This window comes from Vipera ursinii, assembly GCF_947247035.1.
Source record: "Vipera ursinii genome assembly, chromosome: 7".
In the NCBI taxonomy this organism is placed as follows: domain Eukaryota; kingdom Metazoa; phylum Chordata; class Lepidosauria; order Squamata; family Viperidae; genus Vipera; species Vipera ursinii.
In genome coordinates this window covers 64,825,008-64,848,412 of record NC_139521.1, presented here as the reverse complement: position 1 = coordinate 64,848,412, position 23,405 = coordinate 64,825,008, and the positions used below count along the sequence as shown (strand labels likewise).

The 23,405-nt window shown below is 39.3% G+C and overlaps 1 protein-coding gene across 2 annotated transcripts in view; it reads right to left on the bottom strand.

Moving 5' to 3' along the window:
• Positions 1–23,405, bottom strand: part of FAM13A (family with sequence similarity 13 member A) — a gene marked incomplete at its 5' end in the record, with an annotated part of 153,741 nt that overhangs the window by 43,285 nt on the left and 87,051 nt on the right. For both annotated transcript variants that reach the window (XM_083367016.1, XM_083367015.1), the window contains 5 exons: positions 760–836; positions 3,555–3,741; positions 7,098–7,277; positions 10,012–10,053; positions 18,273–18,314. In XM_083367016.1, the coding sequence (XP_083223142.1) occupies positions 760–836; positions 3,555–3,741; positions 7,098–7,277; positions 10,012–10,053; positions 18,273–18,314 (528 nt within the window). The remainder of the gene's footprint in view (positions 1–759; positions 837–3,554; positions 3,742–7,097; positions 7,278–10,011; positions 10,054–18,272; positions 18,315–23,405) is intronic.

The following is a 23,405-nucleotide window of genomic DNA, read 5'->3' as shown; positions in this document are numbered from 1 at the left end:
GTCGGCGCAGGCACAGATACCCCTCGCTCGCGTGCAGCCTTGCCCTAGCCTGCCGGTCGCGCCCCCCCAGATGTTGCGCCCGGTGCGGCCGGCCCCCCCTGCACCCCCCACGCTACACCACTGCCTTTTAAATCAAGCTCCCTTTCCTCCCTGCTCCCTGTTTCCCTGCTCCGCCTGCTCTGTGATTGGCCCAGCTTTGCTCCTTTCCCGCCAAAGGGGCGCCTCGCCTTATTGTCTCTGAGCTCTCTCGCCTGCTGCGCTGCTGCTCTCAGTTCCGCACTCCGAGCAAGCAATTCTTGTGGTCAGCGCGAGTCAGGCGGTGCCTCGGCGGGAGCAAAGGTTCTCCCTTCCTACGGTCGAGCGGGGCGCCTCTGGGGACCGCCTGCCCGTCCTCTTGTCGGGGACCTGACAGCCAAGCATTGGAGGCGCTAGCACGGCCAGTCCTTGAGAGAGCAACGGCAGCAGCTGCAGTAGCCGCCCCAGAAGCAGACGAGAGTTTGCCCGTTCGCCGTTGGCCGCTTAACCACGGGTCGCCATCGCCTGCCTCCATTCACCCAGCGATCCCAGCAGAAAAAAGATCCGAAGGTGTTTTTTTTTCCGGCGTATAAGACGACCCCCCAACTTTTGAGGTGATTTTTAGGGGTTCAAAAGTCGTCTTATACGCCGGAAAATACGGTAACTGGATTCTCTAGTGTAGACCTTAACTGACGTTTAAAAAAAACTTTAATTTTAAGGTAGAATAAATTCTAAGCAAGTCACCTTTCTTCAGAAAACACCTCCATTTCATCTGGTCCTCTTCCATCTACATGTCTCAAGGAACCAAAGGTTTCCATCGCCTGTCAAACATGAAGACAATTGTTAAGAATTATCATTTTAAGTATTACCTCTCAAAACCTCTAAATGTAATTGGGATTTCAACTGTCAGTGCACCAACACACCACAGTTCTGTTCCATCCATACTGAGAAATGCTATTTATGATATATATAGGCAGTGAAATAGAAAGGAACTAGAAAGGACACAGTAGCAAGAGGTCTACTGACTCAGAGATGGTGGATTATCACATTGCTGTGCAATGGGTGATCATGAATGATAGTTCCACGGAAGGGATTTCTACAACCTAGGAAAATCTGGGGAATTAGAATTAGTGGAAATCCATAGAAAAATTCCAAACGTGCAATATTATCAGCCCTCTCTAATGTACCTCCGTTATCTGAAGAGTTTTTTTTTCCCAAGGGCTCACCCCAACACAGGTGGTCCTTGACTTACAACTGAGCCCCACAAAATCTGTTGCTAAGTGAGACAGTTGCTAAGTGAATCACTGCAGTTGTAAAGTTACTAACACAGTTAAGTGAATCTGGCTTCCCCATTGACTGCCTGTCAGAAAGTCACAAAAGGTGATCATATGATCCCCGGGGCATGCAACTGTCATAAATACGAGTCAGTTGCCAAGTGTCTGAATTTTGATCACATGACCATGGAGATGCTGCACGGTCATGTGAAAAACGATCATAAGTCATTTTCTTTTATGTGCCATTGTAACTTCGGTCACTAAACAAACTGTTGTAAGTCGAGGACTACCTGTGTGCATTGGTAGGCTTGAGTTTCCTATGAAAATGGTTGGTTTCATCCTTGACATGTTGAGCAAGCCACAAGTCTAGTTCAGGTACAGTGCACAGCCATAATATCTTCTTTGGAACATTATTCCTTCTGGGAGAAGTAAGACCTCGTTCCCACCCCCCGCCTTCAAAACGATTTGTTCCAAAGGCCATTTGAGTGCTTTGACACAAAAAAATATCTTGGAATAGATTCATTATTACTTTATTGCCTGGCTGTTTTAAGATTGGAAACCACCTTTGTGGGAAAATGGACAGCCTATCTATAATTGTAGGCATGCATGCACACACATATCTGCAAATAAATAAAACTATGATGTGAAACTAAAATAGCTGGTTTCACGCTGCATGAAGCTGAAAACAAACAATGATGTGTATGTGCTGCCACTGTTTTCACTGGTTCATTCCAGTATACATAGTCCTCCACTTATGACTGATCACCCGACTGTTCAAACTTACAACAGACTTGTTCTGTTCCAGCCTACAACCGGCCCTGTTTGAATGTCAGGGACAACCCCTTTTTATAATCAACAGGCTGGAAAAACCCAACCAAATTTATTTACAAAGAAATCAAAAGTTCAAACAAGAGTTAAACCAAAAGTTCAAACAAAGAGTTAAACAGGAATAACGGACCAGGACTCTAGCAGAAGATCTTCAAACGGTTGCCTTCAGCAACCAGCAGCTCCCACACCTTCCCCTTTTATCAGCAGTCCCAAGGCGTGGCTTCTCATTGCCTTCTCCTCCTCTCACCAACTTGCCTCATTGCCTTTCTCTGTTCTGCTCTGCTGGATTGCCTCCTACTCCTAACGTCCCTGAATAGATCCAGCTGTGTATCATCTATGTCCAATACCTCGTGCTCACACGGCTGAGTCTGATGAGGAACATGACGGGAGGGGCCAGGCTGAGAGTCCTGCAGTGCATCAGAGCCTCCCTCTGACACCAAAGGCTCTCCAAACCACTCCTCCTCCTCAGAAACATCAGACTCAGCTGCCGGTACCACAGGCTGACGCTGAATCACAACAGGACTTTTAAAAAGCTACTAATGACCTCCCCTCAAAGTGATGTCAGCCCCCCTCCATGGTGGTGTTTCAGGTGCTTAGCAACCAGATCACATTTTTGACAGGTTGCAGTGTGCCGTGGTGAAATGACAGTGATTTTTGCCATGGTTAGCATCTGACCCACTCTAAAATGCTACTTGTCATCTTATAATGTATGGCACCAAGGTATATCAAGGACCACTTTGCCAAGGAGTATCCTGGCCATCTATTGCAAATATCTAGAGAGGGCCTGTTGAGAATCCTACTCCAATATGAGCTTCAGAGACTACGAGCTAGGTGGTGCACCCTGTAATTGTCCCACATTTGGAAAATTTCTGTGCATAGAAGTATATATTTACCCCTACCCACTCTTTTGTTTTGGACCTGAAGATCTTATTTCAGTGGATCTTTGCCCATAGTAAGATCGCAGGTGACCCACCTGTTTTTCTATTATGATTATAGTTATTAAACCAAGGTCTAGGAGTTTTATAATTTTCATGGTTTTCCTTTTTTCTCTCCTGTTATATGCCTGTAGAGTCTTGCATATGAAACAAAGTACAAATATCTCAAAAATAAATGCATAAATGTATATCACTGTAGAGACTCATCTTTTGCTGTGAACAAAATGTTGATGACTGTCCTAATTTTTGACAGAAAATTCTGGGTTACTGAATAACACAGTGGGCAAATTCTTTATTATTTAAGCTTACTTGCCCACTGAATGCAGTTGTTACTTGCAAACTTCAGGCTCTGGGGCCATTTCCTCAAATAGTTGAGGAAATGTTACAGAGCTATTCGGCAAGAATAATCATCAAGACCACTTGAAATTTAGACTGGCTGTCCATGGGTCATACTAAGTCACAATATGACATTTGAAAGCTTGACTTTCATAATTTTGCTTACCAAAGAACTCTCTTGGTTGTCGTTAAGCTCAGATAATTTGGTGCTGGATTTCTGACGTTTTGGTTTACTTCTTTCACCAATGTAACCAGAACTGTTCTCGTGGCATTTTTCCACTTCTTGAGCATTTAACATACACTCTTCAATGCTACTGAAGCCAGAAGGAATATTTTCTTTATTGATGACCTCCCTATATAGGAAGAGGGAGAAAAGATGGAAGAGTTCCAGATCATTTCTAGTTACTCATAAAGGCAACCCAAGCAATTATTTTAATTTTGCAAGTTCTAGAAAGATATTTACACTTCCTCAGATATTTATAGCCTAATATCGCCTGGCATTTTCTTCAAAGAATCTGCTGAGTCTATCTCTAGTGCGGAACAAGGGGTCCAATGGACAGATCTGGAATTCTGAACCTTCACAAAATTCCTATCATGGCTGAAATGTGCCTGTTCACAAATATCAAACTGTCAAGACTATTCTCCGCCAGATCATCTAGTCACCTAGTGATGGGCATAAGGCAATGTTTTCCAACTTGGCAGCTTTAGGATTAAGCCTTGGTGATTGGGGAATTCTGGGAGTTGAAGTTCACCCATCTTAAAGTGGCCAAGGTTCAGAAACACTGGCATATACCAAAAGTTGATATGTGGTTAGAGCCTAGCATTTTGTTCTATGATGTATAAGGTTTTTATTTATTGGTTAAAAAAAAGTTTAAACATTAAAGTTCACTGGGGAGGAGTATCACAGAAGCTTAATTACCTATCCCCTATCTAGCCTAGCATAAAGCCAAATGATGCAGCAATGGAATTGAACTGAAGCAGACTGAACAATGCTGGATGGAATACTACCTGGAATTCCATAGGAAAAGGTTGACATACAAATGAGAGTGAAAAATATGACTTCCAAGAGGAAATATAGTAATGAGAAGACATGGCTGGATGTAAGATTTTCCATACAGTCCTACTGTCAAGTACTTAAAAGAAAATGAGTTCAGTCTAATAAAAGGCATTCTAATCAACATTAATTTCTGGTTAGGTAGGTGTAGACAAATCTGACAGGGAAGTCAGAATATTTGGTAAAATTTTCATCAAACACACACACACACACACACATGCGTGTGTATGTTATGTTTATGTATACATATGTGTGTGTGTGTATATATATATATATATATATATATATATATATATGTATATATGTATGTATGTATGTATGTATATGTATATATGTATATAAGGGACACAGTGGCTCAGCGGGTTAGGACACTGAGCTTGTCGCTCAGAAGGTTGGCAGTTTGGCGGGTCGAATCCCGAGTGCCGCGTAGCAGAGTGAGCGCCTGTTACTCCTCCCAGCTTCTGCCAACCCAGCAGTTCGAAAGCACATAAAAAATGCAAGTAGAAAAATAGGGACCACTCCAATGGGAAGGTAACAGCATTCCGTGCACCTCTGGCGTCTAGTCATGCCGGCCACATGACCACGGAAACGTCCTCGGACAAGCGCTGGCTCTTCGGCTTTGAAACGGAGATGAGCCCCTAGAGTCGGAAACGACTAGCACGCATGTGTGGGGGAACCTTTACCTTTATATGTGTGTGTGTGTGTGTGTGTACACACACACACACACACACACACACACACACACCTCTAAGATTTATATTTCTCTTTTCCTGTCAGCAGAAATAGAAGAACAGCTTCTAAGAATAGAAATTCTTTCACGAGTTTTTTCTAATTTGTACGGATTATCATTCAATCACGTAAATCATTTATGGAATCAGACATCATGTATGCTTGGGTCTAATTCAGCTACAGTATTTATTAAAAACTTAGCCGCAAATCTCCTTGGTTGTAATTGTTTATTTTTATTTTTTTAAAAAAGCACCTGCTACATAGACATTCTGCAAAATGTTCACTTTCTGCCAAATCTTTAAAAAAATAATAATCAAAAACTGAGAACTGTGATGATTCCAACCCCTCTTTCCACAATTATCTAGGAATAGAAGGCAACAGAGAAGAAAACAATGTAATTCCACCATTGACCAGATATACTAACCTCTGGGTCACAGATTTCACTTATAGTCTAGTTATACATTGGCTTACAATGATATGGAAAACCAAACACTGAAGTCTGCAATCCACTGCTCATGGCTTACAGTTACAACTGTGTGGATCCACTCTAAATTAGAGAGTCCCATATTTTAAACTAAAATACTGCAATATTTTCATTACGCAATTTTTCTTCTTCTTCCCTATGTGCACATTTTGGCAGCCTCAGTAAAAATAATAATAATAATAATAATAATAATAATAATAATAATAATAATAATAATAGTTGGAAGGGACCTTGGAGGTCATCTAGTGTGTACTAGCCAGAAATCAAAGGTGTTCAGAAAAATGATGCTGAAATCATGGTTTAATGCAATCTTACAATGCTGTTGATGGAAGTAAAGAAGGTTTATCAAGGATCCATTTATGAAAATCTCACAGCCTTTTTTTATTATGTGTTTCATAAATCTAAGCCATGTAATGATACTGTTAGGTAGGATCAAAGAATCTTCTGCAGACCTCTGGCATTTAAAACTAGGTATCTCTTTCCAATCTTAGCATATCACTGTGATGCGAGGTTCAGCTTGTTGTGGGCTCAGATTTGCAAAAGATTTTGAAGGATAAAAGAATAAGGCTGTCAAAAGTCTTATTCTGCTGCTAGAATGCTACTGTTTCAAGATGAATTGTTCAATCCTCGTAGAAATGAGTTGGTTTGCAAATTGTACTTGGCGAAGGTAAAACATACAGAAATGTAGTTAATTGGCGTTATTTTAGCTCTGCCCTTTTCTTTTTTTAACTCACACATTTAATTTTTGGGGGCTTTCTAGTTTTTTTTACTCCTTTTCTGTGCTTTGCATGATTGTGCTTTCCTTGTAAGGGAAGTGCATGGGCTTTGTATCTCCAAACATGAATGTATGTATAACTTTTAAACACTCTTGGAGGATTTTAAGAAAGCACATAACAAGATGAATATGGGCTCTGCTTGGCAAACATATATTCTTCCTTTATGCATCCTCATTTATTTCTCTAGTGATGTGACTTGAATCACTAAGCTAGGATAGATTTTTGTTGGACCAACATGTTCTGAAATAATTAGGCAATTTTATCTTAACAATAAAACTAGGAAGTCACATCCGACAAATGTTTGCCAACAGTATCCTGCACTGGAGAGCTTCAGAAAAACTCAGCTAATTATGATAATAATTTGAATACATAGAACAGGGGTAGGCAACCTTGGCTCTTTTACAACTCATGGACTTCAACTCCCAGAATTCCTGAGCCAGCTGGCTCAGGAATTCTGGGAGCTGAAGTCCATGAGTCGTAAAAGAGCCAAGGTTGCCTACCCCTGACATAGAATATTAGCTCTGGAATGCATCAGGCTTCTGGACAACCTGGGGGTGGGTGGTGGAAACCAGCTTTTTGCAATTATCTGACAATTGCTATGAGAGAGCTCTAAAACTGTCTCACAGAAGAAGAAGACGAAGAAGAACAGAGAAGAAAAAAGCATACCTCTCTCTGGTCTTTCGGCCTTCATCTTGTTCTTTATGGTGTCGTCTGCGCTGCCCGGTAGATACACCAGAAGATGTTAATGAGGTTCCAGATTCAGAGTCTTCAGAACTTTGACCACTAGAGCCATGAACATCAAAAAGATGTTGTTCAACAGCTGTCCGGATAGTCTTTTCTAAGAATCTGTCAAACCAACATAAATTACACACACATACACAAGTTTTGATATTTTTTTTTTAAAAATGATAATGAATTCCCAATGTGAACCATTCAGTATTTTTACACATTTATAAGTGTTTGCCTCAAAAATGATTTTCAAGAAGTGTTTCAAATATGACTCGTTCTATATTAAGTTCTACTATTCATTTAAAAGAGACCGACGTTTTTCAGGCTTCTGCATTAAAACGGAAAGAAAGAGACTTCTGCTTTAAGGGTTGTCCTAGCTTGAATGAAAGGATTCTATAAAGCAGCAGCATTTATTTTCCTGGGGAATTTATTATTTTGCTAGGTTAGATTTGTTAAGTCATTTGTCCCATTAAAAAATATTTTTGTATTTTTATATCTCTTAACTTAATGTTAAGAGATTAAAAGGGTCATTTATCCAAATAAGTTTGCTAGCATTTTCTACTTAGATTAATTAACACAGGTAGGATAACTATGTTTAATTAAAAAAATTAGATGAAAAAAGAGGAGGGGAAAAAAACAACCCCACAATTAATCAAAACATAAAGGAGAAAAAAAATATCTAGAGATATGAAAATCTGTTCCATAGGGATATGTCCCCAATTCAAAACTGGATGCTGTTTATAATGTCTTTTGTTTTGCTGTGTCCTTGACAAAAGAATTTACGCAATAAAGTAAGTTTTTCAGACACCAGAGATACTAACGTTCCACTGACCAGTTTTTTTTATTAGACCTGTCCTCTTTCTTTGAGTGAACAGTTGGGTGAGATCCATGATATGGATCACTTCTGAAGAGTGTGCAGACCTGATCAATAAACGTATTTGTAGCCATTTTTTCTGTGAGGGACAGAACAGGGCTCCCTTTCAGAGTCCCATGTTTATTTGTGTAGGATTAGTTGGAAAAAGAGACACTGTCTCAAGTTCATCCAGAGAAATGCATGGCTAAGTGGAGTTCAAAGTCTGGCTCTTTTGAATCCAATCTTCAGTTCAAGGAATCATGCGGCGTTTCGGTGCTTTATATAGGAAATTTCTGTGGCTCACTTATTTTCTTTAATAATGCTATTTTGATAGTCGCTACTGTAATCCTCTGCCTTCATCAAAATAATCTACCTTTTCCTTCTTTACCTACCATGTCTTTTTTAAAAATATGTAGCTCCCTCTACTGATAAAAAAAAATCTTGTAGCATTTGCTTTTTTAAAAAAATACTGTATCAGACCAACAAGTATAAAAGAGAGAAGTCTTTTGTTGAGGGTTTTTGGAAGGTGGGGACAGTGTCTCTGTTTTTGTTTCTAAGGATAAAAGGGGTTCCTTGAGTTTTTGAGTACTTAAGGGGGGGGGAAGTCCAGGGGGAAAAAAAGAATATTGTTTTTGGTCTTTTGGGAGGAGAGTTGGTTCTTTTAAGTGATGCAGTTGAAAGCAGTTTGAACACTGACATGCAATCTTTCTGAACCTAAGCAACCTGGGACTGGGCCTTACTTGAGTGGAAGAAATCTTGACTGTACAATAAATATGGAACAAAATCTGTTAATTGGCTTGAAACAAGATCAGGTCAAATTGGCTCGAAGTAATCTTAAAATACACTCTTCCTTAAGAAGTCAAGTCCCTGCCAAACTGGGCACAGGTAGTCCTCAAGTTATGACCACAATTGAGCCCAAAATTTCCTAAGCAAGACAGCTGTTACATGAGTTCTGCCTCACTTTATGACCTTTCTCAACACAATTATTAAGTGAACCACTGCAGTTGTTAAGTTAATAACATGGTTGTGAAGTGAATCTGGCTTCCCCATTGACTCTGTTGTCAGATGGACGCAAGTGGTGATCACACGACCCTGGGATACTGCCACCGTCATAAATACATACCAGTTGCCAACCATCCAAATTCTGATCACATGACCATGGGGGTGTCACAACAATCGTAAGTGTGAAAAATGATCCTAAATCACTTTTTTGAGTGCTGTTGTAATTCTGAGCGGTCACTAAATGAATGGTATAAGTTGAGGTCTATATTATCCTACAGGCAGGATACCTGTCAAGTTTCCGAGGTATGGGCTTTTCAAGTGACTCTGAGGCATTGTTTACCTTAAAAGTCCTTTATTAGCCTAATACACCAGCAAATGCTTGCTCGAAGGAAGCTGGAATCTGAAATCTCCGCCCCTTGCACAATATATTAAAACACAATTCTCCACCTTTCTAATTTTGTCATTAATCATATTCTCCAATTAATTTAAAGAATCAGCTTCCATTCCGTTCCGCCAAAGTTTTATCTTCTTTAGAGAGACAAATGGCCTTCAAAGTGCATTCCTACTCTTCCCTCCCACCAATTTTAAACTAAAACAATACACAAGTCTTAAAGCAATATACAACATAAGAAATAGCTACTTCTTCATCTCTTGTCAAGCAATAACATTCGATGTTAGCAGCGTTGACAATACCACATTTAATTACAACATCCACCTGATCTAGCATTTTTTAGGAAAATTGTTGTAGCACCCTGTTCAAGAATCTGTTTGGCAGTCATTAACAGATACCTTTCCTTCATTAGGTGGCTGTACACAAAAAGGTTTAAATTGAAACCACTCAAGCTACACAATCATAGTCTTATCTTCTGTTATGTCTACCACTACTGCTATCAAGGATGTGGTATATTTGCCACATGCACACACAAATCTCCAGATATTTAATTAGGAAAAACAAGAACTAAAGAACAGAATGAAAAAGGAGAAAGAATTACTTACTCTCCAGTAGCAGGGATGTTGTTAACTTGTGACACATGAGCACTGTATGTATAAAAAAGAGGTTAAACGTTAGGTGTAATTTCTGAAAAGCATTAAGAAAAAGTGGTTCAAAAGTTCACTTAAATGCTAAATGATATATTTAAGATACAGTTTTACTGAGAATCAAGCAACTAGGTTCCAAATGATAGTGCATATGCACTGGAATGATTTTAGATGTTCAAGATATCATTTAATTCTTTACCTTTGGTAAAATGAGTAGCAGAACCATTTTTTAAAAATTACAGATTTGTATTGAAACAACCATGATTACAGAACATATATGAGAATTATGACTTTCTGGGAGTAATGATTTCCCCATTGTTTCCAGCAAAGAAATTGGCATCTATCCTAAAACTCTGAGACAGACCTAAGTTTATATAGAAGAAATGCTGGCCAGTCTCACATATTTTGCACAAAATGTAAACACACACCTTTAAAACCCATCAATAATATATGAAGTAATGGCTTTAAAAGAAAGGAACATAAATCAAAATCAACGTAGCTAAGCCCATCGTATTTGATCAGCAAGTTATTTTCTCCCCCCCCCCACAGCTAATCAAAGCCACATAGGAAAAATCATGAGGTAAAAAATTTATTTGGAACCATTTTCAATTCTTCTGCCTCATACAGACTCATTAGCTATTGTCAAGCCCATGAAATGTTACTACAAATAGTCAAGGTAACATGTCATAATTTCTCCCTGATCTAATGATGGAAGCAGATGTTCTAGGAAGTCTTTAAGTTCTTATATAAAGATCATATCTTTAAACTGTAGGGCAAGATTATATTTGAGACTTGGACAGTCTCCTTTCCTTGCCATCCTTTGCTGACTCAGCTTTGCAGATAAGAGAGTCATATGCCATCCTTCCGAATGCACTATTCAATAAACAACCTTTCTGTGAAGCATAAAAAAGGGTTTGTTATCTTTATTATTTACGATAGCGGGCTAACCTACCTGCCTACAAATCAAGGCAACATCACTAAAGGAAAGCCTAAGTGAATACTATATTGTGAAACATGTAACCATACCATGCCAAGAGAACAAGAAATTACCAGTGACAATTTTTATTATTTTAAACATACTGAATTTTAACATGTTCTGAATTCTTGCTAATATTTTCTAGTGAAATTCATATCCAGCTTTGTCCAGCAGACATAGGTTTGTTTTAAGTAAGCAGGATGATAAACACAAGATATTCTAAAGATGGGTAAATAAAAACCAGTGGCTGAACAGGGACACAATGATCTTTAGTATGGACAATTAATTTATGTTACTTATGAAACAAATTACTAAAACTGAGCTAAGATGCTAATTTTCACCATTCAATTATATCTCAGTTGATAAGCATAGCATCAGGATGGGCCAAGAAACTTACACAAGTACAGCCAATATATACAAACCAATGTTACATCTAAACTTAATACTAGAGCTAATTCTGAAGACTCTTTGAAATTTTCCCTTTTCACCCCAAGTGCAATAACGCTTCTGTCAGTAGCTGAACTGGTTACCCACCAGTTATTAAAAAGTAAAGGATGTCTTGAATGCTGCCTCTTTTTGTATCAATATACTCAATCCCTAAAATTAAAAAAGAGGTAAATCTCAACTGTGATGGAGACCTGGCTTATAGAGACCAAGAAATGCCCATCAAGAAGCTAGAAAAATTGCTCAAAGAGGCACGACTTCTGTTATCTTCACACCAGGTTCTCAGAATTGCTTTCATAGAAGACATACTTCTTTCATTGATGAAGAAAGAGACATCCATATACACATGAGAAGAGAGGAAGCTGCCTCAGATAGTTCCTGATCTTGTCAACTGATAGTGGCTTGCCAGCTTCAGTGCAACAAAAGGTCTTTCTCTTCACCTGTCACTTACAGCTTTTAAACACAAATGCCAAAGAGTTAATCTGACACCTTTGGCCATGAAAACCATGTACTCTCACACTGCAATGTGCTACAATGTCTATCATCTAATGCAGGGGTTTCCAACCTTGGCAAGTCTAAGATTGGTAGACTTCAACTCCCAGAATACCTCAGCCAGACATGCTGGATGAAGTCCACAAATCTTACAGTTGCCAGGGTTGGAGAGCCCTGATCTAAAGTGATACTGAACTGTGGCTTAGGAACAGAAATTGTTGCTCTCACACAGCCGCATGTACAATGTAATTTCATGTTTTATGCAAAAGGAAAGCCCTTCAGTAGGTCAGATTGTAAAAATCTGCTACATACATACATAATTATGTATAAACACCAAAGTTACTATAGGCTGTTTTAGAACATGTGACACTAGAAGGAACATCTATGTTATACAGAAATTATGATATGTATACAATATCATATAATCTTTATATAATATCCAGAACTAATTTGAGGAGACAACTTCTTTAAAATTACGTTTTTAAATTCCAGCTGATAAATCTCTACCTTCTAAAATCTGTGAGACTTTTTGATAGCACACAGATAAGGTTGTCAAGTAAGCCCAAGATAACGATGTCTTCCTACATTACTGACACATTATGATCACTGTGGGAGCTTGTTTGCAAAAGCGGCTACCTTTGTTGTCAGGAAAACTAATCCAAATAGTAAGTATAAAGATTTACTTTTGAACATTCCTTCCAATCATTTAGAATTGAATGCAACTCCTACAAATAAAAGTGCAAAGTATTATTTTTTTTATTGAAACTAGGCAACTGCCCAATAAATTTTTATTGCCATATTATTTTGAGCATGACACAATAATTCCCAACCAGGCAAAAGAAATTAAGTTTAAATTTATTGAATTTATATACTGCCCTTTTCCCGTAGGACTCAGGGCGGTTTACAAAGTATTTAAAAACATCGATACAATACAAGAGTTAAAAACAGTTAAAATAATTAAATTTGATCCCTGGGGGGGGGGGAACCCTCTCAGTCTAGAAAAGAAATAGTGTGATAGGGCTATTTTCCTATAACTGAGCTATAAAAATAAATAAAAAGATTTCTGAAAACTGTTTTCATTAGATTACCTGTGGGGAATATCAACTGCATACCTCAATTACATAAGAACTGAATGAGGATGACAGAGAAAGTCTGGAATTCCACATTTGACAACTACTGATCCCACACTCACTTATTTGAGATGGGTTGACATACAAATTAAATAAATAAAATAAGCAGGAGATGTGTCAGGGAGTCACATTCTACTTGTGAAAACTTTGTGAAAGAGAAACAGTAGGAGAAAAAAAATATCAAGCAAATGAACACTGTTTTCTAAAGAGAAAGGAAGAACTATAAGAGAAAGTTATAATGCAAAAAGAAAAGAATGTAGATGAAAAAGTAGAAAAGGGGAAAAAATAAAGAAAGTGGCTTCTGATCTTCTTTAAAGCCGTTATAAGTACAACTGTAGATTTTGCTCCTCCTTTGAAGTTACATCATTACTTTCTTTTTTCTATACTCTATCATACCTAATTGTCAAAACCATTGCTGATGAATTTTTCCCCATTTTATGCAAAAATGTTCATAAGGAGACAACATCTGTCTCCAAGATGGAACTTACAGGTGAAAAAACTGATTTGAGCGCAGATTTCAAGTAAATGACAAGGAGGGAAAACTTATGTATGAGATTTGCCCTATCTTTAGGCCCAGGAAGAGTGAGGCGGCCAACTTAGGCTACCAATGTTGAGAGGCCTTAGGTGGCCTCTTTTCCTTGGAATCAGTACAACCTGTTGGGTCATTGCCAAGTTCTCAGAAGATTCAATGGTTAGTCCAGCTGTCTTTTATTATGTAATGTTTTATAAATGGGCACCGGAGCTGCTTCATGCAACAAGATGTCTCAAGTCAGTACTGTTTTTCTCTTATACTATTTCTCTCGGTCTAAAATGCATCCTTCTGAAAGAAGTTTTGTCAGGGAATTGCACAACTGGTCTCCAAATGAAGTCAGAGACACAAACTTGTAGTTTTTATATAAATATATTTTACATTTAAATATACACCAAACAAGACAGTCAGGCAAACAGCAGCAGCATCAGGTAAATCACAGATAATACAGGACACATGGAAGAAAAAAGGCAGGGGGGGCGGAAACTCCCCCTCCTCCACACCCACAGCAACCAATCACAGGCAGGAGCCAGCAGTCAATCAATCAACCACAACTATGTTTTCTGGCTCACTGCACAACCCACTGCTCCAGCTACTAAATTTAAATATCTTAGCAAGTTTAATTTCAAAATAACCTGTTTGTTCCCAGCAAGAAAGAAACCTAGGCCGCATATTAGTAATGTCTTATGTAATTGACACACTACCTTTTGGATGGAGTCCCAAGGTGGGCTACTTTTAAAACAGTAAATATACAAAATGCAAAACAAGAAACAAGATTCAAGCTTCTTCATAACAACAGAAACAATGACTGCTATGTATTGAGGGACCAGCAACAGATCATCATTTTCCACTGCTGTTTTTTCTCTTTTGCATCCTTCTACTACCTCATAGTAAAGATATTGGAAGGAGACATTTCCATTGAGTCCTTGCCAGAGTTGAAGGGTGCGGTTTAAATTGCGTAACAAGTAAATAAGCTTTTCAGTGTGGCCTCAGAGAAACATACCTGATATATGCTATCATATGTATCGCCATAGTGATAAGCCTTCTACCTGGTGGGCTTTCTGACAGGATTCAACAAATCCATGGAGAATAAGAGCACCAGTGGCTACTATTCAATATTATTGTACTGTCTATTACCCCTGGATAGGAGACAGCATGAGTCTGGATAACACCACTTGCAAAAGAACATGTGGTGAAGAACGTTACTGAAATCATGTCCAGCTTGTGAATTTTTAGTTGGATACTTACTTGGCTGTGATCTAGCCAGCATTTTTCTTCATAAACAAGAAACGATTGTATCAAAGGATTCTCCTCTGTGTTATTTAAAAATTCCTTTGGCATTGGATGGTTTAATAAAAAATTAACCTATTGAGTCGTGCTTGCCAAATTCTACTTGGCCCATGTCCACAAAACATTTGTGTGAAGAGCAACACTGATTACGACTTTTCTTCAGTCCAACATTGTATCTGGGCAAGCAAAACATTTTACCTGGCCCCCACCTGGGTTAAATTCTTAATCTATTGACACTTGACATTCATACTCCGTTTTGAAATATGCCCTGTTTACCTAATCAGTGTGGTGCCAGCAGTGTTCTCCTTATCACGTGAAAGGCAAGGCAGAGAACATTTTTCATAGACAAATATTGAAGGTGATTCTGGTAGACAGCTCCAAACACAAATTAATCACCCTTCTTCCACTGTCAGCCATAAGTAGAATTATAACTCGTGCCGGCAGAGAGGGCCTACTTTGGATCCTTGCTGGTCAAAGAATTTTGACTACTGGGATCCAGAAGAAGAGCCATCTCTGCTGCAGCACCTGCCCTTTGGAACATCTTACCTGCCAAGATTTAGCCCCACCCTCTTATCCTGCCACAAGAGAGACCCAATGGTGGAATACCATACTGGAGGTGACTGTTGGATTGATGGCAGACTCCACCTGTCCATCTTTCTGTTATCACACTGATGTACTGTTGTGTTCTTTTTCACGGCTTGTTTTATTGCTCTGTTCTTTTATTTTTTGTTCAGATTACACTCTTTTCATTTCTTTGCTTTTACTGTTGTAAGTTGCCTAAAGTAGCCCTATGGCGAGGTAGGGAGCAAATAAATTTCACAAATAAACTTTCCACATTACATTGCACTTTGCTGTGTCCATATCCCACTGTCTTCTGTCTGCACCAGAATCCTTAACAGTACTACTCTACAGTCTCTAAGATGTATACTTTTAATGTCAATAACAACTAAGTGGACATTCATAAGATCCTTTGCAGTGGTGTCATTTCTTCTGGTCATGTATTTTATTTTTTAATCACTCTTATTCGGTAAAAGTAGTACACATCCCCAAATGCTGTATCTAGCAGGATTAATAATTGAAACATAATCACAGTTTTGTATTTTTGCAATGTTTCTGATCAGGGGTTTTCTATCACTGTTTTTCCATGGTGATTAGTGATACTCAATTTTTTTTCCTTCAAAATTATCATGAGAGGTATACAGAACTATATAAACTAGGCTATCAATACATCTAAACTGAAAAAGCATGTATTTTGGTACTTTACATAAGTGTCCAGAAAAATATCTAGAATATTTTAAAGTGATGCTTAACTATAGCAATCCTGTGCTATAATACTGCCCACTGAAAATATTATTTTATGTGCTCATCTGTAACGGGCTCATTATAAAATGTCTCTGAGAAGATTGCATTTTGCAGTTTTGAGATGGACTGCTATGTCTTTCTCAAAAACCATTTCCAAACAAAGCAGGGGATACCTGCAGGTAGCAGGATTAATCTCTAGGACTCTAGGACTCTAACCCAGATACCATCTTGTCACAGAAGATTTTACTGAGGATCTTCTTGATCTTTGACTTAGTGACTTTCTTATTAACTGTTTCTGTCTGTTGTTGGACAGACTTTTCTCATAAAGGAACAAACTAACCTAGGAGCTGGAAAAGAAGTACGACAGAATTCCCCGTGTTGGACTACCATTATCTCATTTGAACATAGCCAAAGAGTTGATGGAATTATAGTCGGAGCATCTGGAATGGTTTTGCTGGGGAAGGCTGCAAGAGGCCAACCAAACAGTTGGCTAAGAAGATGGCTTCAATCAGGATGAATTCCATTAAGCAGCCAGGTATGGTGAAGCTGTGCAGTTGGCAGGAAGAAACTGGGAGAGAAAAATCTGCAGGTTTGTGAAAAGTATGTTTTAAACCACAGCTCAAATCTTTTCAAGCTCTTAAATTTGGCTCAATAATTTAATTAGCAGAAAGGTTCTTGTCTGGGGAGATCCATACCACCTCAACCAGGACAGAGAAAACGGCAAGCAAATTTAAATCTAAAAGGAATTTCAATTGAGGCAAACTTGCAGCAGCACTGTACTTAATATTATGCAGGTTGTTTACTCAGCCTGGTTTGGGTGGGGAACAAGGGGGTTCAACAGGAACCCTTTCAAGCTCCTGTGCTCCTCAAAAACTCCGCAACATTTGCAGCACAGATTTTACAAGGAAAGGGGGAAAATATATACACAATGTTCCTGCTAATTGGCAAGCCTGAGGCATTGTGAGGTCCTTGGAATCTGGACAAGTCTCTTCTGCATCCACCCAGTATGTTACATAACTGTCTGCTCTCAATCACTGTACTTTGTGTACTGCATAAGTTGCAGCCCACATCCTTCATGTGTTTACATTCATCGCTCTGTTGTTATATCGCACAAATAAGTCTACAGTGAGTTGAATTTGGGCGTGAGGAAGTTCACAAAACAATAAGGGGAACGAAGGAAAATAAACAGCTGCCTGGCACTGTGGTTGTCTGGGCGGCAAAGATCTACAAGACCACCAGGTGACAGGAAAAGCTACTTGCTTTTTGCTGCCATTTATCCGTCACCTGGATCTTTGTAAGCCAGAACAGCAGCTCTAAACAAAACAGATGCTGGCACAGCAAAACCCCAAGCCATTCCTCTTTAATTTTTGCAATGAGATTACAAAGGCAAAGGGTGGAAATCACTTAAATATGAACGTTGGCTTCTCATCACAAGAGCATAAAAGGAGTGAAGTATCAACCACTGGTCGGCCTTCATTCTCTCTTCCTGCCAAACGTATTCCTCAATCTAGCCCAGGGGTAGGCAACCTTGGCTCTTTTATGACTCGTGGACTTCAACTCCCAGAATTCCTGAGCCAGCCATGCTGAGGGAAAAGGGAGTTTCCAAGCCGAGCCATGTTGGCTCAGGAATTCTGGGAGTTGAAGTCCACGAGTCATAAAAGAGTCAAGGTTGCCGACCCCTGGGCTAGCCCAAAGCCACAGGTTTCTATTCTTAAACTCTAAGAAGGGAATGAAGCCAATTTAAACTGAGATATCATTACACAGTCCTACGAGTTTAGCAATAACAACCATCAGCCTCAACCTTGCCCACTGTGGTCCAATCAATAAACCACTACGAAGAAACCACAGCTTATTGCAGGGTACATGCAGTTTGCACGTTGTATATGCATATCTATCTGTTGTAGATTTATAAATTCTCTTAAGTCATTGTCTAGGAAGGAAATGTTTCTGGGCAAAACCTTAGCAAACGGCTAGTAATTGTCCTCTGTAGCTTTTTCTTATGAATCACCCCCCCCCCCGCCAAAACAGAATATAAATTTTAAAAAGATATAAATACCTCAGATAGAATGGTGATAAAGGCCTTTCATCCTCTTGGGAACTAAAAAAACAAAATAAAATATCTTTGTCATAGCATGTTCATTTCTATTTCTTTTTTTTGCAAGCTAATTGGCACACCACCAACCAGATCAGAAGAAAGGATGAGAGCCCAAAGAAGTCCATATGCTGATCTGTGATATTAAAGGCAACAGCTTGTTAAGAGAGAGGAGCAAATTAAACACTGAATTGTGTTAAGGTGGAAACACAAATACCTGCAATGGAAGAATGGATGCTGAAATTAATGGAGCTGGCACAGTGACTGCTTTGATTAAAGAAATGATTTTTGTCCAACTTTGTTTCTACTTAGAAACCAGTTTTGAAATTTTAGGTTGAAACTGAAAGAAAACTTTAACTTTGGGTTTTATGATTATATTTGTTTATGATTACAGAAATACCGCGTGTTATGGTTTATTCCAATTCTGGGTCGTTGTATTTTATACTAGGTGGGTAACTTTCTTTCATCAATCTATCTCTTAAAAATTGCAATTCCATTGCAAGGAAAATTACAAATGCTACCACATAAAGAAACCCACTGAGCTTAAAAATGCTATTATTTAGCTGCTGACTGCATTCAGGTACGATTTCTCTTTTATTTCTGCCTGAGTAACTAAAATCACTAAAGAATGCTGCTCTGTTTCATGTTTCCATCTCTACCTCCTAAATCAATCTGCTAGTGGTAAAAAAGAAATACAGACATTTTATGATGGGCTGTTTCAATGGTTGGGGACTTCTCTGGCATCTGATGGATATGAGGTTTGCTGGTTTGTTCAACACTCAATGATTAGCCACAAGGACACCTTAATCAATGCCCACACCATCAATTCTCAAAAACCTATTGAAATCAACAAGATTCCGGCTATATAAATGGCTTGTTAACAAGCTGACTGACTTTTCTGACAGAACTGCGAAAATGATCCTTAACACCTGCTACAAAAAAGTGAGTTTTAAGGAACAACTTAAAGCAGCTGTCCACAGACTTATGAGTTCTCAGCATATGGGCAGCAGCAGAAAAGAGATAGGAGGTGTTTCAAGAATATTTTTTGATAGCTGCAGGTTCTGAATCTGGGGGAAAAAAGCTCACAGACCCAAGTGTACTATCCACTATGTGGTGAAAAATCTTTTCAAGCCACATGGCACTGTTCATGAGTCAGCTTTGTCATTACTGCTAAACATAAAGATTTCCCCTATCCAGTCGTATCCAATTCTAGAGGCAATGCTCATCGCTGTTTCTTAGCCGAGAGAGAGCCAGCATTGCCCAAAGACATTTCCATGATCATGTGGCCAGCATGACTATACGCCGAGGTGCACAGAACATTGTTACCTTCCTACCGAAATGGTACCTATTTATCTACTTGCGTTTGTATGCTTTCAAACTGTGCGCGGGTATTGAACCCAGGCTGTCAGCTTTCCATCTGGCAAGCTCAGTGTGTTTAACCCCTGAACCATCACATCCCCTGTCATTACTGCTACAAGGATCCAAATCCTACTTATACCGGACTTCAAGTTAAGGGGATGCTTCCAGCACTTGTTAAGGTTTAGAATATTTCACCTCTCAGGTTGACATTCTGTTACCCTAATGCAAAGTAATTTCTAATGATTTCTTCTAAGAAATTCTCAGGTTGTGAGCTTCTGGAACAGTTAAATATTGACTTAACTATAAGGGCGAATAATCTGTACAGTCTACATAAGTCTTCTGAGGGCAGAAAGTTCAAAGCCTCCTCACCGAGGCCAAGGTTTAAAAAGGGATCTGCTACCAGATACACATATTTGTACAGTTTCCAGAAGTTTAAAAAGAGTTTATGGACCATGACATCCTGATCAAATATTTGAGTACTGAAAAGCAACTGTTTTTGGTTGCTGTGCTATATTTAATTATTTCTACTTTGACCTTAGATTAAAATACCCTAGATAAAACAGATTTCCAGGAACACAGAGGAAAAAAATAAAATAAAAACACGAATGCCAAACAGCCATGAATTGTCCAAATTTCTACAGGAAGAGCGGGCACATCAGATAGCAGATGGAAGAACTACAGGTAATCCTTGACTTACAACAGTTCATTTAGTGACCATTCAGTTACAATGACACTGGGAAAAGTGAATTATGACGGTTTTTCACACGACTTTTGCAGCATCCCCATGATCACATGATCAAAATTTAGATGCTTCTCAACTGACTCATATTTATGACCGTTGCTGTGTCTGAAGGTCATGTGATCCCCTTTTGCAACCTTCTGACAACCAAAGTCAATGGCGGAGCCAGCTTCACTTAACAATCAGGTTATTAATCAACTGCAGTGATTCATTTAACAACTGAGGCAAGAAAGGGGCAAAATTCACTTAACAAATGTCTCACTTAATAACAGAAATTTGGGGCTCAGTTGTGGTACGTTGAGGACTACCTGTACCATTTTTGCTTTTCCCCAGATGAGCAGAAGTTTTGTGCAATTAGTTGCCTACCAGATGTCCCGCTTCCTTATTTGCATCAATTCTTAAGACAAAACATTTAAAACAGACATGTCAAACACAAGGCCCGGGGGCCAGATACGGCCCGCGAAGTGGTTTCATGTGGCCCGCAAAGCCATCCTGGAAACAGTGAGGGAACGGCTCCCACTGCCTTGGCCTTGGCCCAGAGACCCTCCTTTTGCCAGAGACCCTCAGATCTGTCCCACTCCTGCCCAGGCCCCCATAGGCACCCTTGAGGCGAACGATGCAGACCTGGCCACGCCCACCCAGTAGGCCATACGCACTCTAGCCACGCCCACCCAGTAGGCCACGCCCACCCAGGCTATACCCACCTGGCCCCCTGAGGGCAACCGCAATGCTGATGCGGCCCTCAATGAAATTGAGTTTGACACCCCTGATTTAAAACTTAGATCACCTCCTAGCAAGCTGAAGTAGCACAGATCATCCATATTATTGCACATGTAAGCCATTTCTAAACATTTGTGCACCAAAACGCATACAAACTAGTTCCTTAGGTCTTTTAAGATGTCATGTTCTAATCTATGCTGTTTTTCTCTGTAGGCTTGAACTGCATGTTGATTTTAGCTTAACCTGAAGGCAAACTTTGTTTTGTTGATCTTATTTCCTCCTTATCACTTGGATACCTTGGCAAGCGTTTTTGTAAAACCCCTTTTGCAAACAGGTAATTATATAAGTTCTTCCCACACCCATTTTTCAATCTAGAAAAAAAAAGACTTGCACTGTATTATTGTAACTTTTATTACTGTAACTCAAGGATGCACCAAATGTTTTAGATCAGTGTTTCTCAAGCTTTAAGCTTTAAGATGTGTGGACTTCAACTCCCACAATTTCTCAGTCAACATGCTTTTAACAGCATTCTAAAAATTGTTTCTGATGCTTCATTCTCCAGAGCAACTCAGAAAATCACGGTGCACCCTAGGATCAACACATAGGACCCTCGTGGGCAATTTGCCCTGGTTATTGATTTTAATTTTGTTTTCTGTTCAGTTTATTGTGAGTTATATCCTTTTTGCTGATTGTTGTTAGCTGCCCATTGTGTGCATATCAGATGGACGATCATATACATTTTGAAAGCAAAAAAATGTCATCATGAGTTGAGCTTGCCTCCATCATCCAAGTCTGTTCAGGGAATTGGTGGACAATTGGTAAGCAACAACAGCGGAAACCTGGACTTTAGTTCTTAATATCAGAAATACAATCCAAAGTTTGCAGACAAACATATGCCTACAAGCCTTACTTTGGGTACAAAAATGCCACAAGACCATGTTTACAACTTTCTCCCCAAAACTTACACTTGTATATTTACTTGTATCTGCTAATCCTGTTCCAAAGATAATACTGAAACTAGAAGGTCATGCGGTTTAACCATTAGTTACTGGATAACTAGACTTCAAGTTATCTAAAAGGTCATAAAAAAGCATTCTAATTAAGATAAATGCTTTATTTACAGGAGACCTGAAATCAACTCCTTTTTATCACAAGATCATGCTCCTAAGATATTTAGGTGGAGAGTGTTGTTCAGCTTCTGTTGCTTTCCTGGAGACCTGGGTCCTGCTATTCGGCTTCTATTGCTTCATTTCTTAAAGAATTACAATCAAAAGGAGAACGTAGTAGACAATTGGGAAAAGACACATCGGTTTGTTATTTGCAGTTTGGCAAGTCTCCCTGGATGGGTAAGGCAAAAAAATAAAAATGGGTCAGAGGAAGGAATGACTGATGCTGTCTTTTAGCCAAGCTGCACCCTTCTTTTGAATTCAACAGTGGCACGTCAATACAGAACAAGCCTTAGGTTGCATAAGAGAGTATGAGTGAGGTTGCTAAGCAAGCCACAAATAGCTACCACAAAACTATTTCTAAAAACGTGGCTGAGTATCAACGGCCTATGGTTATAGTACTTCAGCAAGAAAGCCAGCATTGACAAAAAATGAAAGAAAACAAGCCCACTCTAGCTTCCTGACAATATGCATTCAAACTATTTTCAACAAGAAGTAGGTCTGAAAAATGACCTGATAACAATTCCTATTGGGATAGTAGTAATGGTTAGTTCTTAAGGTAAAGGTTTCCCTTCACCAATCATGTCTGACTCTTAGGGGCCGGTGCTCATCTCTGTTTTCTTAGCCAAGGGAGCTGGGAATCTGAAGACGCTACTGTGGTCATGTAGCCAGCATGACTATAGGCCAAGGTACACAGAATGCTGTTACCTTCCCACCAAAGTGGTACCTATTTATCTACTTGCATTTGCAAGCTTTTGAACTGCTAGGTTGGCAGGAGCTGGGGCGAGTAAGGGGAACTCATCCTGTCATGCGGGGTCGAATCCAGGATGTCAGCTTTCCAGCTGACAAGCTCAGCATCTTTAACAGCTGAGCCATCATTTCCCTCTCCTTGGGTTACTTCTTGGTCAGCTGCAAATAATTTTTTATTCACTCTAAATTGACCCAGTGAGCTGTTTCTAAAACTATGTAAAAAAAACAGCTCTAAAGATTTTCTCGTCTTTCTGGAAAGGACAATTTTGCTCAATGGACTAGGCCAGGGGTAGGCAACCTCGGCTCTTTTATGACTCATGGACCTGAGGAATTCTGGGAGTTGAAGTCCATGAGTCATAAAAG